At 45.9% G+C, this 17,549-nt stretch overlaps 1 protein-coding gene across 1 annotated transcript in view; it reads right to left on the bottom strand.

Moving 5' to 3' along the window:
* Positions 1-953: 953 nt before the first annotated feature.
* The window catches only part of ptprr (protein tyrosine phosphatase receptor type R), a 24,972-nt gene continuing 8,376 nt past the window's right edge, over positions 954-17,549 (bottom strand). The window contains exons 4-17 of the mRNA XM_084573738.1: positions 14,341-14,454; positions 14,107-14,256; positions 13,674-13,781; positions 13,085-13,207; positions 12,876-12,997; positions 12,605-12,739; positions 8,469-8,658; positions 8,205-8,289; positions 6,570-6,649; positions 6,044-6,181; positions 5,808-5,918; positions 5,459-5,616; positions 5,256-5,369; positions 954-5,004 (exon numbers count right to left, since the gene is read on the bottom strand). Of these exons, the coding sequence (XP_084429864.1) occupies positions 4,911-5,004; positions 5,256-5,369; positions 5,459-5,616; positions 5,808-5,918; positions 6,044-6,181; positions 6,570-6,649; positions 8,205-8,289; positions 8,469-8,658; positions 12,605-12,739; positions 12,876-12,997; positions 13,085-13,207; positions 13,674-13,781; positions 14,107-14,256; positions 14,341-14,454 (1,722 nt within the window). The 3' untranslated portion in view covers positions 954-4,910. The remainder of the gene's footprint in view (positions 5,005-5,255; positions 5,370-5,458; positions 5,617-5,807; positions 5,919-6,043; positions 6,182-6,569; positions 6,650-8,204; positions 8,290-8,468; positions 8,659-12,604; positions 12,740-12,875; positions 12,998-13,084; positions 13,208-13,673; positions 13,782-14,106; positions 14,257-14,340; positions 14,455-17,549) is intronic.

Here is a 17,549-nt window from a genome sequence, read left to right as displayed (position 1 = left end):
GTCCAGGTTAAACAGGTCCAGGTGTGAACACTGATCTGGTCTCTAGAGTCCAGGTTAAACAGGTCCAGGTGTGAACACTGATCTGGTCTCTGGTGTCCAGGTTAAACAGGTCCAGGTGTGAACACTGATCTGGTCTCTAGTGTCCAGGTTAAACAGGTCCAGGTGTGAACACTGATCTGGTCTCTAGTGTCCAGGTTAAACAGGTCCAGGTGTGAACACTGATCTGGTCTCTAGAGTCCAGGTTAAACAGGTCCAGGTGTGAACACTGATCTGGTCTCTAGGGTCCAGGTTAAACAGGTCCAGGTGTGAACACTGATCTGGTCTCTAGGATCCAGGTTAAACAGGTCCAGGTGTGAACACTGATCTGGTCTCTAGGGTCCAGGTTAAACAGGTCCAGGTGTGAACACTGATCTGGTCTCTAGAGTCCAGGTGTGAACACTGATCTGGTCTCTAGTGTCCAGGTGTGAACACTGATCTGGTCTCTAGTGTCCAGGTTAAACAGGTCCAGGTGTGAACACTGATCTGGTCTCTAGAGTCCAGGTTAAACAGGTCCAGGTGTGAACACTGATCTGGTCTCTAGTGTCCAGGTTAAACAGGTCCAGGTGTGAACACTGATCTGGTCTCTAGTGTCCAGGTTAAACAGGTCCAGGTGTGAACACTGATCTGGTCTCTAGTGTCCAGGTTAAACAGGTCCAGGTGTGAACACTGATCTGGTCTCTAGAGTCCAGGTTAAACAGGTCCAGGTGTGAACACTGATCTGGTCTCTAGAGTCCAGGTTAAACAGGTCCAGGTGTGAACACTGATCTGGTCTCTAGAGTCCAGGTTAAACAGGTCCAGGTGTGAACACTGATCTGGTCTCTAGAGTCCAGGTTAAACAGGTCCAGGTGTGAACACTGATCTGGTCTCTAGTGTCCAGGTTTAACAGGTCCAGCTCATTTATTCAACCACTATTAGAAATGATCACATGAATCAGTGATGTCTGTTCATTAGTAATGAGAGCCTTTTAAAAGATTCTGAGACCCAAACTAAACTAGAACCTAACAGAGTTCATGGTTCTGAAACAGCAGTATGTATTTACTCTACTGGTGTAACCAAGTTTCCCATTGTGCTTCACAGAGTCTCGTCTCGTTACCTAATATGATGTTATTAAAGGTATTTATTAATACGACCACAGGTCATTGCGTTGCCTCTGGGCAGGAAAGGGCAGAGTTGATTCTACTATGAAGCAGCGTTACCAGTTAAAGGCCAAACTGCTTTTGTTTCAGTTGGTTTGAGCCACATTTAGTCGTCCACACCTCTTCCTTCCTTCCCTCCTTCCTTCCTGCTCCCCTCCTTTCTCTCTTTCTCTTTGTCTCGTCGTAGTTTCTAGGAACAAAAGTTTCAGCCAGACATTAGTCAGTACTGGTACTAGAGTCACTAGAAATGTGAACAACCTGACACTTTAACCAGCTTCTCTGCAGGTGTTGGAGTCATTGACGAGGTGTCACTCGGTCGTATTTATCATGTCCAGTGTTTTTAATAATGTACAGATTACAGGTAACAGTATATATGCAGATAGAGTAGATAAGGAGGTTACAGCACTACTCGGTGGCTAATGCTCTGGACTAGTACAACATTCAAGTTGATAAGTAGCACATTAAAAATCCACGTATCATATGTATAATAGGTCGTACACCGATTAGCATCAGGTGCACCGAGTGATGTGTGATGTCCACACCAGAGAAGTTTAAAGGGACCTTTATGTTTTTAATTTTAATGTTGTTTACATTTTACCCATAATTCCTTTCTTCTCGATCGGGACTTCCTGTCACAGTTGCTGCAGCGTTGTTAAAATAAATCATCTTTGTAATAAACCATTTAGTAGAGTAAGAAGCTGCATTAATGATGTTACAGCTAATATCAGCTAGCTAGCATGCTAGGTAGCAAACTGAAACAGACTGGAGCCACTAGACGACGACGTTTCCATGAGCTAAAGTATTTAGCTAACATTAGCAAAACAGCAGATATGCTAAAACTGACAAGCTAATGTTCACTTAGCTAATGCTAAAGCTATTGTACAGTGTGGTAAAGTTACGCAGCATGCTAATCCGTGAGAGGAAGTCCTTAGCCATCAAGGTTACCTAGCACCCTTGAACTGAAAGCAAACGTTTTAATTTCACGTGTCACAATCTGTTGGTGATTCCAATAAAACCCTAAACTTTCCTGTTGGCAAATTTTTAGTTCTATTTGTCAACTAAAAGATTTTAGCTAACAGCTGTTTACAACATTAATCTACAGATGAACAACTGAGCCCAACACAGGGAGTCGTGTACACAACCAGTGAACACAGTTTCTACTTAGGAAGTCATGAACACAACAAGCAGACGTCGTTCATGAGATTTTTTCTCGTTGACACAGTTGAAACCACAAATTGCTAAAACTGTGTATTGAGACGTTTTAAAGAATTAGTTTTAACGGCGTTTTTGTGTTTGATGTTTGTAAAGAAGCTGAAACAAAGAAAACTGGACTTGTTGGTCCAACAACCGTTCTAAAGTTTGAATTTTATCTATTGATTTACTGATCTTTTTATTACGATTTAACAATTTCTACATTAGGTTAAGCCACTTGTTAGCCTCTGTAGCTTCTAGACGCTAAGAGTTCCCTAGCAGTGGTGTAATCCCAACTTCCACTTGGACGCCATAACAACAAACTCACTACTTCCATTTGAAGGCAGAATCAGTTTCATCTGGATTAACAACAAACTGCAGTAAAGTCCATTTAAACTCTAAACAGGAAAGGTCCCTTTAAGCTCCATCAACAGTCGACAACGATAAAGTACAGGACATGAACCACATCCCACTGTTCGTACACAATACTACGTCAGAGGCAGTGTGTGTTGTCGTAGCCGCTGCAGCAGAGGGAATGAGGCTAAACGTTTCACTTCATACAACAAGATTATCACCAAGTCAACTCTTCGTCCAGCTCCTGAATGAGACGGGCGGTGATGATGGTCCCGAGTCCCGTGGTTTGGATCACGTGTAGAAAATAAAAATATCTCGGTGCGTAGAAAAAGTCCGGTCTCGTTTATCGTCCGTCGACGCTCTCCCGGTCTTAGCAGCAAGGTTTCTGTTTGTGGCTTGAACATTAATAGCACTTTAACATGTAGTGTACACCGTTCATTTACACGGAGATGATTGGGTGAATAGTTCAATGTTCTTCGTTACTGGCATCGCCTCTAAAACACTGGACACAGGAACTGAATAAAAATAAAAACACCTCCTCGTTTAACTTCCGTTTTATTCTAAAATATTTATAAGAAATATAAAACCGACCTTCTTCCTCCTCTTCTTGACTCGCATGTATTGTTTTGATTTGTTTTGTTTTGAGGCAAATTTAAAAGTTATTGCTCCGGCGTTTAGTAGAGAAGCTTGAACGGGGCTCAGTTTAGATGTCGCGTCCGAATGTTCTTCAAACTACGATTTTCCGTAAACTAAAAGCCAATTATTGATTCCACTCAGCCTCCTTCCTCTGACCTGCTGCTAAAAGACACTGAAAACATGTAAAAAACACTATAAAAATAAAGTTATTATTACTCTCATACACCAAAAATAACAGCTCGGTAACAGGATTTACAACATCGTGACTTAAATTATTTCACATTTTTTGGTTTAAAGCAACGAATCACACGATAGCGGGGGAATCGTTGACGTAGGAATGAGATTATAACGAGTGTAAACTCTGATATTACAACAAGATTCATTTTAATTATTGGCCAGAAGTGCCGTCCTACTCATCTTCCGTTAGCTTCCATTTCCTCGTATTAATTAAGTTCATTCATTGGTCTTTCTAAAAGTTTCCATCTTCTAAAATAATAACTACAACTCCCACAATCCTTCATGTTAAACCCTCGACAGAGCTGCTTTTGTTCAACGGTACAAAAATAAATATTGGCTTAGCAGCAGAACAACAAAATACTGCATTAGCATAGCGTGCTAGCTTATAGGTTAGCATCTATCTATTAGCATTAAAGCAACACTCAACTACTAAAGCTAGAATTAGCCTCTAACTGCTTTTTTTGTACTACACGACTTAGCTTAGCATTAGCTTGCTGATCATTAGATTGACGTGTTAGCTTTTAGCATGTGCTGTACGGCTAATGCTAGTCCCATTTACGGCCTCGGAAATAAGTTTAAAAAGTTGGTCCGTTTCGTTAGCCGTCATGCTAATACTGTGAGGTTTAACGGGACAGCAAACTCGTCTACGTATCAGGAAGTAATGTTAGCATGCGGCTAATTAGGCAACGTAGCATCTTAGCTGAGCTGAACTTTTAGGGTTTATAATATCTGGGTGTTTTGTGAGACGATAAAACCAGCTGCTAAAAGAAAATGTTAACTCGTCCTAACGTTAGCGGTAATATTTGGCGCGTTGACGTCACAAACTGAGCTGGAGGTGTAAACCGAGGGAGCGACCAGCTAACAGTCATATTCCAAAGAACACCACGTTAAAAAAAAACAAAAACTTTAAATTCATGTAAGACACAGAAACCACCGACTCCAGTCAAACTATGTCTACGTCTCTGAGACAGAGAAGAAGAGGTAACAGGACAGCGTAGTTAGTTCAGAAACAACACGATGGTTGGTCGGTTAGGAGACGTGAAGTGGGCGGGTCCGAGTCGAGTTCCACCGCCGCCCGCCTGCCGACAACACGTGAAGAAGAAGAAGCAGAGAAGAAGAAGAAGGGATACATTCCATTTTCTGAAAGTTACCTTCCTTCTTTTCTTCAGCAGGCCACGCCCACAATAGTCCTGATTGGCTGTCCATCAAACTCAAAGCGCCTCCTCCAGAGGAGCTCCCATCAAACCTGCTGACGACTCGCCATGTTAGCTCACTTCCTGGTTGAAGCCGTGGGGGGCCTCCCGCGGCGGTGAGCTCTCATTGGCCGGTTTCTGCAGAGAGGCGGGCCTCGTACAGGCTCAAGGCGTGATGGACAAACTCGTACTGCTCACCTGTCTGGATCATACCCCCTCTGTACGAGAACAAATATAAAAGATGTTGAGAAACTTCACGAAGGCGGCCATTTTGGAAATAGCTGCTAGATCATGGATAAATCCCCCAGGATGACAAGTATTTAAATTTATTAACAGGTTTTTAAGGGAAGTGTTGGTTACGTTGACATGTTTAATGTTTTACAGCCCATAATAATTCATAGTATTGTTACTGATCCTTTAATATAACACATGCTTTGTGATCTCAGTGTCCAGGTACAGGCTGTGTTACCTGTCGGCTCTGAGCTGGCAGGTGATGCTCAGGACGTCAACAACTCCCTCCAGCTGCAGCTGCCGACAGCCGATCGTCGTGGCGATGAAGCATCCCGTCCGTCCGATCCCGGCGCTGCGAGGGTCACAGCGTTAGAGTCATTTCAGATGTTTTTATTTTATTTTTATTAGAGGTGAAAGGTCGCTGTGGTTCTGCGTCGGTACCTGCAGTGGACGATAACCGGACCCATGGCGGCGGCCGCGCGTCGGTCCGCCTCCACGTCGGTCATCAGCTGCAGCAGAGGCAGCGCCGAGTCGGGGGTTTTGTGGTCGGGCCACGATGTGTACCAGTAGTGCTGCAACACGCGGGTTTGATTCCCACACTGCAAACAGGAAGACACACAAGATTATGCTTCTAATAATTCTTCTTCTTCTTCTGTTCTGTTTCCAGTAGAGGTGACGCTCCTCTTCATCAGTAAAGCTCGGCAGTGACTGATGTTTAGATGTGAACGGCTCATCCCCGATCACCGTCATTTATCAGGTGCTGGAGACGCGTCGATCTGAGTGAACGTACCTTGAGCGTGAGGCTGCGGGTGGTGTAGTGTTCACACTCTCTGATGCTGTTGACCAACACCTCCACCTTCCCGTAGATCCCTCTCTTCTCCGGCCAGTACAGGACACACTTCTACGGAGACAAAGGTCAAGATGTCTTCTATTGTGCACATTTTACAATTCATAAGAATACTGATTCAGAAGCAGAGAGGATTGTGGGTACTCTGTCCCTCATCAGAGGACGTAAAGCTGTTCTACCTCGTTCTTCTCCTTCAGCTTGGTGATCATGACGATGACGGGCGACTCCTCCTGCCAGGCCATCTGCCAGAAGTCGTTCACCGTGTTCACCATGGGACCCTGAGTGGCGATGTACGCCTTGTCGTTGCCGAGGTAACCCTAGGACGGGAGGAAGGTTTAACACCTGGAGGCATCTTTCGTCATATTTTCACTAATAGAAGTTATTTGGGTTTCATGGGGGGAGCACCACATAGTCATGTCCTTCCCTTTCATCTGATCTGATGCTTTATTTCCACTCTAGACTTGGCAGCGTCCTGTAGGTACAGTAGGGCAGAGAATTTAAACACTGCCTCCGCTGTCCCAGGACAGTTTCTACTGTTTCCTGGCAGGAAGAGAGTCCATTGTGTGAGAGTCCGAGAGCGACATTACAGACTCCTGCAGGCGTTTACTTGAGTCAATGAGGGAAAAGGCTGCTGTCGTTCCAGACGTCTAATAAAGTGTCTGGAGTGATTTAACAAAACACAGTGACGCATGTGTCAGCACTCACTCGTATGTAGTTAGCGTTGATGTAGGAGCTCAGCTGGTCGTTGCAGCTCTTTGACTTCAGGATCACTCTGGAATGAGGGTCTGGGAAACAGGAAAATATGGTTTAGATCTGACATTTAGACATTTAGACATTTAGAAAGGTGTGGCTGAAACTCTTTCAGACAAGTGACTCATTATGTAAACTGGAACAGCAAGATACCTCCAGATGTGTGTCTGATAAAATGGCTGAAGCATGAATATATCAGGGGAACAGACAAGAACGTAACTTGTTTTATTATTTAAAGTTGCTCTAATGAATCATGCTAGCCGTCTCCAGCCTCAGCTCCACTCATGCTCCACCTCTTTGACTGTTACTGAGACAAAGACGGAGACAAAACACTAAACTTCAAAACTCAGGAAACATGTGGAGGATTTATCCATGTTTATACACAGTCAGTGGTTTTGATGAGGACTTGTTTTTGAGCCCGTTCTGTACACTTCCACTGGTGAAAGTCCACTTTCTTTCTGCAAAAAGTCAAGTGGCCTAGACCAGGGGTCTTCAACGTTTTCCAGGCCAAGGACCCCCAAACTGATGAGGAGATGGAGCAGGGACCCCCTACTTACGTATATGTGTATTTAAAGACATTTAAATTTGTGGAAAAAATTGCAGGGGGGATATAAAAAATGTCTAATCAACCAAAACTTTCGCGACCCCCCATGCAGTACCTCCACAGACCCCCTAGGGGTCACGGACCCCCCACTGAAGACCTCTAGACGTTAGAAGAGCAGCTGCCATTAACCATCAACCATTTATAAAGATGTTTAGTTGAGAGCAGATTTAAAGCTCAGCGTGTTGTCTCCAGGCGTCCCCATCTTGGCTGTACCTGACTCCACCGAACTCAAACTCAAGCCACGCCCCTAATTCTGCAGAACTTTAAGACTTGATATCATTTAAACTGATGAACCTCTGCACAGTTTTAGGCCTTTGTTCACCACAGTCATGATCAGGGTCGAGGTCCAAACCTTGAGCCAGAACCTGAACCCCTAAACTACACTCCAACACCTTGCACGTTGGCCCAGGTGCAGGACAATGATCTGTGTCCGATCTGGGACAGTTTAGACGTCCTCTGTTGTTCCATACATCAGGTGAGACCACTACCTGGTCCAGAATCTGTCCTGCTGCTCAGCTCGACGTGTCTGACGCTCAGCTGCAGAACATTTTCAAGGAGATATGATGCAATAACCAGTTGAGCACAGAAACTAGAACACAGGACGTAGTTTGACCGACAGCAGCGCTAGGTGAGCATTCCTTTCTCTTGATTGGCCGGACGGAAGGAAGGAAGGAACACCTCCCGCCAACTCCTGCACTGATGTCCCCGCCCACCTGCAAAACAAGGGCGCCCCAAAGCCAAAGCCGTGATTGTCCCGTTACATAACGCCTCGAGGACAGACTGTGCTCTGAGGGGGATGTATTGTTCGCGGTGGAAGAGGGCGGCGCCACGTTGGCCGTCCTTGGGGGCTGCTGGCCTTTGACATTAAGCCCCTCCTACATAATTAAACAACTTCCTGGTTCAAGAGGAAATGAGAGGCGAGGGCGGCCGGGTGTTTTGGAGGTGTTGATGATTCTTAGCGACAAAGACAGAGAGAGAGGACTCACTGGGGAGTATGGTCTTGTATCTGTTCTTGGTCCCGTGGTTTGGGACGTCCAGCTCCTTGGGGTCAATGAAGTTCATTGGAATTTCCTGAAAAAGGAGGAAAAGACAAGATTTATAGTTTATTTCATATTTATTTAATAATGTGTTTAATATGAAGATTAAAATAGTAAAAGCAAAGGTTTATAGTTTAAGGGTTCTGTTGTCACATATTAAACCCTGGTGCATGATGGGAGGGATTCGAACCCGCGACCTTCCCAGTGACTCACAGCGAACTCCGTGTGCAGCCTGTGCGTGTTGTTGACGACGTCTCTGAGCTGTTGCCGTGTCAGCGGTCGCCCGGCCGCCAGCAGGTACTCCCTGGCCGCGGCCTCCCTGGGGGTTACCACGGCAACGCTGAGGGGCTCGACAGCGCCCAGGGCCGACATGTCCAGCACCAGAGAGACGTTGGACCCACGTCTGCAGAGGAAGGATGGGAGGGAGGAAAAAAAAAAAGAGACAGAGAGAAAAGGTTTAGAGCTGGAAAAGGCTGAAGAGGCTGAAGAGAGAGAGAGAGAGTTCATGTTCCTTCCTGAACAGGTTAGAAAAATAAATTCACTGAGAACATGATCCACAGAGAAGAAATAATAAATATGACAAGAACTCAGAATAGTGACACAAGACAAGGAAGGGACAGAGGAAGGAAAGAAAGAAAGAAAGAAAGAAAGAAAGAAAGATGGAAGAGGGGAAAGAAGGAAGTAAATAAGAAAGGAAGGTAGGAAGTAGGGCTGAACGATTAATTGCATTTGCCATAATATCGCGATACGATAAAACGCGATTTTCTAACCGCAACTTGCGTGATTACAAGGAGGTCACGTGTCCGGGGTCTGTAGGTCAGTCTACAGATCCCGGATGATGTTAACACGTAACTCCAGACTCAACGGGGAACAGCACTAGCGTATCATAAAGTATTGGTGGAATAAACGAGTTTCACTGCAGATAATGTTATTTAGAGGCTGTGTTACGGTAGCCTGGTCGTCACCATCCTACGTTTCCGCCCGAAATTTGATTTCGCTCTGCACGTTAGTCTGGCCCAATGTAATAGGAATCTGTCTCCGTAATGGGCGGATGCTTATATTGACGTTTAAAATCATTGGAGTTCCCTTAACCAATCAGCAACGTTTGGTAATGACGTATATTGTGCGCCGGAATTCAGGCTCTTACCGCTTACCACTTCCGCTCTCAGTAGTAAACAGACCACTGGCTATGTTGTAGCGGTTTTGAGATCGTGGTGGTAAATCACCACATTGTCATCGTGGTGGCAATGACTCTTCAAGATAATGGCTGTTAATGACATGTCTCGAGAGTTGAGACAACTTCGCGGATGGCTTCTAGCGTCTCTTCCTCCGTCGCCATTGTTGCTATGCTGTTGAACTACAAGCTTCGCTGGACTACAAGCAACTCAGCAGGCGAGTTTTGCGTCATCACTCAACTGTTCGCTGATTGGCTAAGACCGCGCGGTTACACGCGAACCGTAGAAGGGCAGTTTGGCCAGACTAACGTGCAGAGCGAAATCAAATTCCGGGCGGAAACGTAGGATGGTGATGACCAGGCTAGTGTTACGGTGCCCTGATCACTCCCGCTATATGGATATACGCTGATCTAAATATCTCCTGAACAAGTGCAAATGAAACAAAAGTGACATTGGCGAGTAAACGATGATATTTTATACTAAAAATAAAGGTCCAGGTTGTAAAAAACAGTAGTTCCCCTTTAAATGCACATGTAGATGTTTCTGTAATGAGCAGTTAAATAAAAATGTCATTTATTTCAAGTCGTACATATTTTAATTTAATTCTAACAAATCCACACAAATTACACTAAATGTGTCTAATATTGTGTTGGTCATATTTAAATCATTCATCATGTTTTGTTGGGAAAAAAAGAGGATAAAATAAAAAATAAAATTAAAAATAAAAAACAAATCGTTCAGCCCTAGTAGGAAAGAAAGAAAGAAAGAAAGAAAGAAAAGAATGAAATAAGGAAGGAGGAAGAAAAGACAAAAGGGAGGACAAAGGAAAGAAAGAAAGAAGGAAGCTTCCATCCTCAGAGTCTGGTCTCTGATGTAGATAATGAAGATGAGGACATTAATGATGAAGATGAGGACATTAATGATGAAGATGAGGACATTAATGATGAAGATGAGGACATTAATGATGAGCAGCCTCCTGATGAGTTGACTCTAGTTCAGATCTAATTCTTCTTTCTACACTGTTAAACTTCCTGAGTTTTATATTTTACTTTCATCTGAACAGCCTGACTCTCTGACAGCAGATGAAGAGCTGCTGAACCAACGAGGTGAGCTCTGACGGGGTGAATGTGGGCGGAGTCTCTTTGTCTGGCTACGTGTCGGGACGTTTCCTGTTCAGGATGCCGCTCCGTCCAAACCGTCTGATTGCCGTCTGGCTGCCGTCCAGCGTGGACAACACACCAGAAACACAAGAGAGACACAGACACCAAGAAAAACATCCTGTTCTCACTCCGAGCCGCGGATCTTCCTTCCCCGTCGTACCTTAAGGAGCACGCCGCGCCCTCCCCGCGCCGCTCTCACGTTCTGAACCAGAACAAAATGGCCGCTGCGCTCTGAATCTGCGGACGTGCCGCCAGTTGGACGGAAGACTTCATAGTGCCAGATAACGGCTAAAGAGCTGGACGCTGAGCTGAGGCGCAGATAAAGGTGTTTTCTTTTCAGTTATGAAAGAACTAAAGAAGGAAACGAAGCCGAGACTGAAGGAGGAGCAGCTGGACAGAAATGAGTCGACCTCAGGGACAAACTGAAGACACATCAGGACCAGTGGAGGACACATGAACCCTGCATCCACATGAGACACTGACCTCAGAGGTCAAAGGTCAAGTCTTCTTTCCTCCAGTTGAGAATCTTTTTGTCCGATTCTGATCTGAATTCATGTTTTCATCCTGAAACGTTCAAACAGTGACCTGACGATTAAGAGACACTTAATAATGCTGGAGATAATGCTAAAGCTAAAGCAGAAGCTAAATGTGAGGCTAGTGGCGATGCTAAAGATGATCTGTATGGATGATTTTAGCTCTTCCTAGCCTACCAGCTAATAGTAGCTCTACCTAGCTTCCTAGCCTCCCAGCTAATAGTAGCTCTACCTAGCTTCCTAGCCTCCCAGCTAATAGTAGCTCTACCTAGCTTCCTAGCCTCCCAGCTAATAGTAGCTCTTCCTAGCTTCCTAGCTAATAGTAGCTCTTCCTAGCCTCCTAGCTAAAAGTAGCTCTTCCTAGCTGCGTAGCCTCCCAGCTAATAGTAGGTCTTCCTAGCCTCCTAGTTAATAGTAGCTCCTCCTAGCTAATAGTAGCTTCTCCTAGCTTCCTAGCCTCCTAGCTAATAGTAGCTCTTCCTAGCCTACCAGCTAATAGTAGCTCTACCTAGCTTCCTAGCCTCCCAGCTAATAGTAGCTCTTCCTAGCTTCCTAGCTAATAGTAGCTCTTCCTAGCCTCCCAGCTAATAGTAGCTCTTCCTAGCCTCCCAGCTAATAGTAGCTCTTCCTAGCCTCCTAGCTAAAAGTAGCTCTTCCTAGCTGCGTAGCCTCCCAGCTAATAGTAGCTCCTCCTAGCTAATAGTAGCTTCTCCTAGCTTCCTAGCCTCCTAGCTAACAGTAGCTCTTGCTAGCTTCCTAGCCTCCAAGCTAATAGGGATTTTTACAGACCCCAACTCTAATTAAACCATACTTCAGTCAGTTAATGTTGTTTTCAAATAGTGTTTAGAATTAAAATTTAGAGAAAGCATCACCTGCATTTCAGTGCAGTGGTTCTCAAATGTTATACATCTTTAAATAATTTTAACTTTTATTTTAAACTCACATCTGAAACTATAAAACGATCAACAACCTATAAAACCACGGTGAAGCTTTAGTCTGTATTCAGGATGAAAAGCATTAAAGAGAGAAGAGTCCAAGCTTTGACTCTTCAGTAGATTATTGTTGGCTCGTTCTCTGTTTTGATCGCCCACTCAGATCCAGCTGTGGTAAACACATCTGTTTAAAGCCTCGTCCTCAGCAGCACGTCCACACATCAACACCTGACGGCCTCAACAATCACAGGTTAGAGGTGATTCAGACACAAAGTGGCTGAGCTTCCGTTCATAAACACGCTGCGTCCTCATCCAAAACCAGAGGCTCCGAGTTTCATCTGGATCATTAACGGAAACACGTCGTCGCTGAAACCACAGATCAGACGTCTGTTCACATGCTCGTTGGAAAGAAACTCTGCAGCAAATCAGACGACGGACACGACGGCTCCAACATCTGTTCACCAATCAGCTGTTGATGGTTCTGATCCGTTAGAGACAGCAGCTGTGACCACATGGTGGCGCTGCTGATTCACAGACGCACTAACTCACCTTTCCTGAAGTCCTGCTGCAGGTTTCATCCTGAAGGGGGAGGGGCAGGGCTTTAGCTCGTGACTGGCGGTCGCCGGGGAAACGCTGGCGGGAGGGGCGTGGTCTTCACAACTGATGACACGGACAGGGGCGGGGCTACGAGGAGACGACAGGACAGCATCAAATCTTTATTAAATTAACGACATAATGGAGAGAATTTTATTTATTAGTAAACGAGTGAATTCTTTCATCCAGAGGTGAAAGCTAGCGCAGTTTCTTTTCGTGAACTCACCTCGGCAAAGGGACGACAGGAGGAGCGAGGCGGCGGCAGGCTATGATTGGCTGCTGCTGGGGAGTGGGCGTGGCTACAGCTGGAGGGAGCTCAGCCTGGACCATGCTTCCTGACGTCACAGCCTGCACGACGACAACAACAACAAGGACTCTTTAGAGACTCTGTGCTGACGTTATAGTTTAAAGAGTGACTTTGAGTCTGGGGTTCACCTTGGTGCCCTTTGACCTCTGGGCGGGGTCTGGGGGGACGGTCGGGCTCAGGTGGAGGTCAGGGGGCGGAGCTTTGAGCTGTCTGTCAGAAACCTGAACCTTCTCCTTGAGTCGGAACAAAACCTGGAAATGAAATGAGATGAAACAAAACAAGTCAGAATACAGATGATTTATTTCTTATTTAACCTCCATGTAAATGTAAATACTTCAACAGTTTTAGATTCAAACTTACAGAAAATGTTCCAAACATTATTATAAACCCCTTCACACGTTACAAATCTAGAGAAAATAAAAATCAAACACCACAGACTGATGTGTGAGAATAAAGAAACAGACTGAGACGCTGTGGTTTCTGTGGACTAGGGCGCCCCCGCGTGGACAACACGTCACACTGCAGCTGAAATAATAATAATAAACTGAAGGAATTTACTTTTAATTATTTTATTTCCAGTTTCTTTCATGTAATTATAAGTTATGTATAAGTTTCTGACTCTACACGGTATTTTAATCTAATCTTTTATAGCAGTCTGTTCTTTATTTATGGTAGTTTCAGGTCTGAGTCTCGTGTCGGTCGTCTCCTGTGTTTTACCATCAAGCAGGTGATGACGATGATGAAGACGGTGAAGAAGAGGACGACGGCGTAGAAGCCCTCTCTGCTCCACACGTGGTCCCTCTGCTCGCCCTGCAGGACGTTTTTCTGCAGGAGGAGAAAACTGAATCAACTCATCTGACGACAGTTTCCACCTCTAACAGAGTCTGAGGTGATTTAATTGATTTAGGTGGAGTGTTCCTTTAAAGCCTCTCTCTGGCGCGCCGCTGTAATAACACCACAGAAGAAGAGTAATGACATTAACGGCTGATCGATGGGACTTTAATCGTTCTATTAAACTTTCAGCAGCAGCACTTTGCTCTCTAATAATCCAAATTCATCCTCTCTGTCTGTCTCCACGGCAACAAATGAGGCTGCGGTTACCGCGGAGACCGGGCAGCAGACACACAGACACACACACACACACACACACCTCAGTGGAGACCTCTGTGATGCCGAAGTGTCCCAGGTAGCGATGAAGCACCCGGACGTTCAGTGACTGGATGACCTCCTCGGCGGGGCGGGGCTCGGAGACGCCCAGCCTATCAGAGGACACGAAGAGCTCGATGCCATTCTTCTTCTCCTGCAAGACACGGCTCGTCAGTCAATCAGTCAATCAGTCAGTCAATCAACCAATCAGAGAGTCAGGACAGAGGACGTGTCTCACATTCAGCTGGTTGATGTGAACGTGTCCCGCAGGAACGCCCAGCGCCGCCGCTACACCCTCCCGAAACCAACGAAGAAGACTGACGTTCAGCCTCCTCACATCCACGGCCAGGTACTGGGGACAGAGACGGAGACGGATTAGAGACAAACGTCCATCTGAGTCTCTGCTTATGATCAGAACAGTTTCTGTTTCCTGTCCTCTGTCACACTTGGACGACGTCTTGGGAGAAAAGAGGAAGAACTAAAGTAAACTAAATAAAAGTCTGTATAAACAGAATAAAATAAAAATATTATGGGGAAGTGAAATCAACCACTGGGGAAAAAACAGGAAGTAAAAAATAAATGAGATAGACATAAACGTGTCTGGGTTATTAAGACGAACAGAATCCTGTAGTGTGTGCACCTTTCAGATTAGAGAGAAGAATATCTGTGAAGACTGAGGAGGTTTACTTCTGACTTCATCTGCTGACTGTCGGTTTGGAGTCCAAGGCGTCAGACTGTTCCTCTAAATACAATTAGAGCAGTGATTGAGGGTTAAACCTGCTTAGACTGGTCGTCAGGCTGAAGGCTGGTGTCTCAGTTTAGATGTTTAGGGTCAGGGGCTCAATGGACGGTCCTCACAAACACAGAACCATGTGAGTGTGTGTGTGTTGCCGTGGGCGTCTGTTTGCTAACGGCTGCAACAACAACATGTTCTGCAGCAACTTAATTTAATATGAGCAACAACAACCACAGCCAGACGGGCTCATGATGTTATTATCAGGCTGCGTCTGGTCACCGGAGGCTCCGTAGAAACCAAACATCGCTTCCTCAGGTGGAAAGAAAAACACCCATTAGATTTAAAAAGACAAATAAATAACGAATCAAGCATCGAGCGTCTCGTCAATAAACCACCAAGAGACCGGGAACCGTCCAAAACCTAAAAGATAAACACTTAATTCACTTAATCAAGAAGCTGTGAACCGTTAACAGCCTAAATCAGGCGAGGAATCAATCATCAGAGTAGTTTTAGTTTAAGATCAGATCCTCAGCTCCAGCCTGAGGAACAAATAAAAGCAGAACCAGCCTCAGAACGAACTCTTACCCAGTGAACATGTAAACATCGTTGATCCTCCGGCCGACCGCAGGAACAAGCTTTTCCCTCAATGAACCAACGCCTGTCAGTCACAGCTCAGGGACATTTCGCTCCATTTCCTGATCTCAGTCATTCTGTGATCTCTGATTGGCTTAGAGGGGGGGGGGGGGGGGGGGGGCAGGGCTCAACCTGCCGCCTGATTGGCCGTCGTCCAGGTAATGCCATTATCCCGCTGCGCTTCCTGTCGGGATCAGGTGCTATTTCTGTCCCTCACACACACACACACACACACACACACACACACACACACACTCATGGTACTAAGTGCTAATTAGCCGTTAGCCCTCGGGTCAGTTTGGGGGAGCGGGGTCAATATGGGCCAATCAGATTCATCTGAGACGGAGGGTGAGGAGGAGGAGGAGGTAAAGATATTAGCTGAGCTGATTTATTGTCTGTATTTTATATTTTCACCATATTTTTTAGAACAAAAATGTTTTTAGTGAATATTTTCCGTTTCCTGCTTTTAAACCAGACACTAAACTAAACGTCTTTGGTCTTGGTTGTGCGTTTTTCCTTCAGAGCGCTGGCGGGAGAAACGTGAGCGTCACGTTGCAGCATCAATGAGATCACACACAGCTGAACGAGTGCGTCGACATGAGGTCACATTATTCACGCTTGTGTTGCCTCCTGTGAGAAAAAATAAACGAGAGCAGCTCCGAGCGAACCTCCTTATTGCTCTAACGTCCTTTAAAAAGCATTTTAAATAGATGAGCTGTATATTTATTTATTTATCTATGTCTGTTTTAATCTTTCACAGGGCTCCTTGACGTCGTCCCGCGCCGCTAACAACCCTCTGGTACAAATCTAAAGGTTGAAAGTGCTGGTTTTTAAAAGTGTCCGGGAGCAAAATGTGAGACACCCGGCTGAGATGAATTATTCATCACACACAGACCTCTGATGTGTCGTAGGCAGAGATCTGAACTCAGTCAACCCACGGACACGTTACTGGATAGAAAACGTTTAAATGAGACGAGAAACAAGAAGGAAATGAATTCAATGCCCTCCACCTAGCCTCCCAGCTAACAGTAGCTCCACCTAGCCTCCCAGCTAACAGTAGCTCCTCCTAGCCTCTCAGCTAACAGTAGCTCCTCCTAGCCTCCCAGCTAACAGTAGCTCCTCCTAGCCTCTCAGCTAACAGTAGCTCCTCCTAGCCTCCCAGCTAACAGTAGCTCCACCTAGCCTCTCAGCTAACAGTAGCTCCTCCTAGCCTCCCAGCTAACAGTAGCTCCTCCTAGCCTCTCAGCTAACAGTAGCTCCTCCTAGCCTCCCAGCTAACAGTAGCTCCTCCTAGCCTCTCAGCTAACAGTAGCTCCTCCTAGCCTCCCAGCTAACAGTAGCTCCACCTAGCCTCCCAGCTAACAGTGGCTCCTCTTAGCCTCCCAGCTAACAGTGGCTCCACCTAGCCTCCCAGCTAACAGTAGCTCCTCCTAGCCTCCCAGCTAACAGTAGCTCCTCCTAGCCTCCCAGCTAACAGTAGCTCCACCTAGCCTCTCAGCTAACAGTAGCTCCTCCTAGCCTCCCAGCTAACAGTAGCTCCACCTAGCCTCTCAGCTAACAGTAGCTCCTCCTAGCCTCCCAGCTAACAGCAGCTCCACCTAGCCTCTCAGCTAACAGCAGCTCCACCTAGCCTCCCAGCTAACAGTAGCTCCACCTAGCCTCCCAGCTAACAGTAGCTCCTCCTAGCCTCTCAGCTAACAGTAGCTCTTCCTAGCCTCTCAGCTAACAGCAGCTCCACCTAGCCTCTCAGCTAACAGCAGCTCCACCTAGCCTCCCAGCTAACAGCAGCTCCACCTAGCCTCCCAGCTAACAGCAGCTCCACCTAGCCTCCCAGCTAACAGCAGCTCTTCCTAGCCTCTCAGCTAACAGTAGCTCCTCCTATCCTCCCAGCTAACAGTAGCTCCACCTAGCCTCCCAGCTAACAGTAGCTCCTCCTAGCCTCCCAGCTAACAGAAGCTCTACCTAGCCTCTCAGCTAACAGTAGCTCCTCCTAGCCTCCCAGCTAACAGAAGCTTTACCTAGCCTCCCAGCTAACAGTAGCTCCTCCTAGCCTCTCAGCTAACAGTAGCTCTACCTAG

Source organism: Chelon labrosus (assembly GCF_963514085.1).
Source record: "Chelon labrosus genome assembly, chromosome: 23".
Taxonomy (NCBI): Eukaryota; Metazoa; Chordata; class Actinopteri; order Mugiliformes; family Mugilidae; genus Chelon; species Chelon labrosus.
Note: the sequence above shows the minus strand (reverse complement) of the source record. Positions and strands in the feature narration are given on the sequence as shown.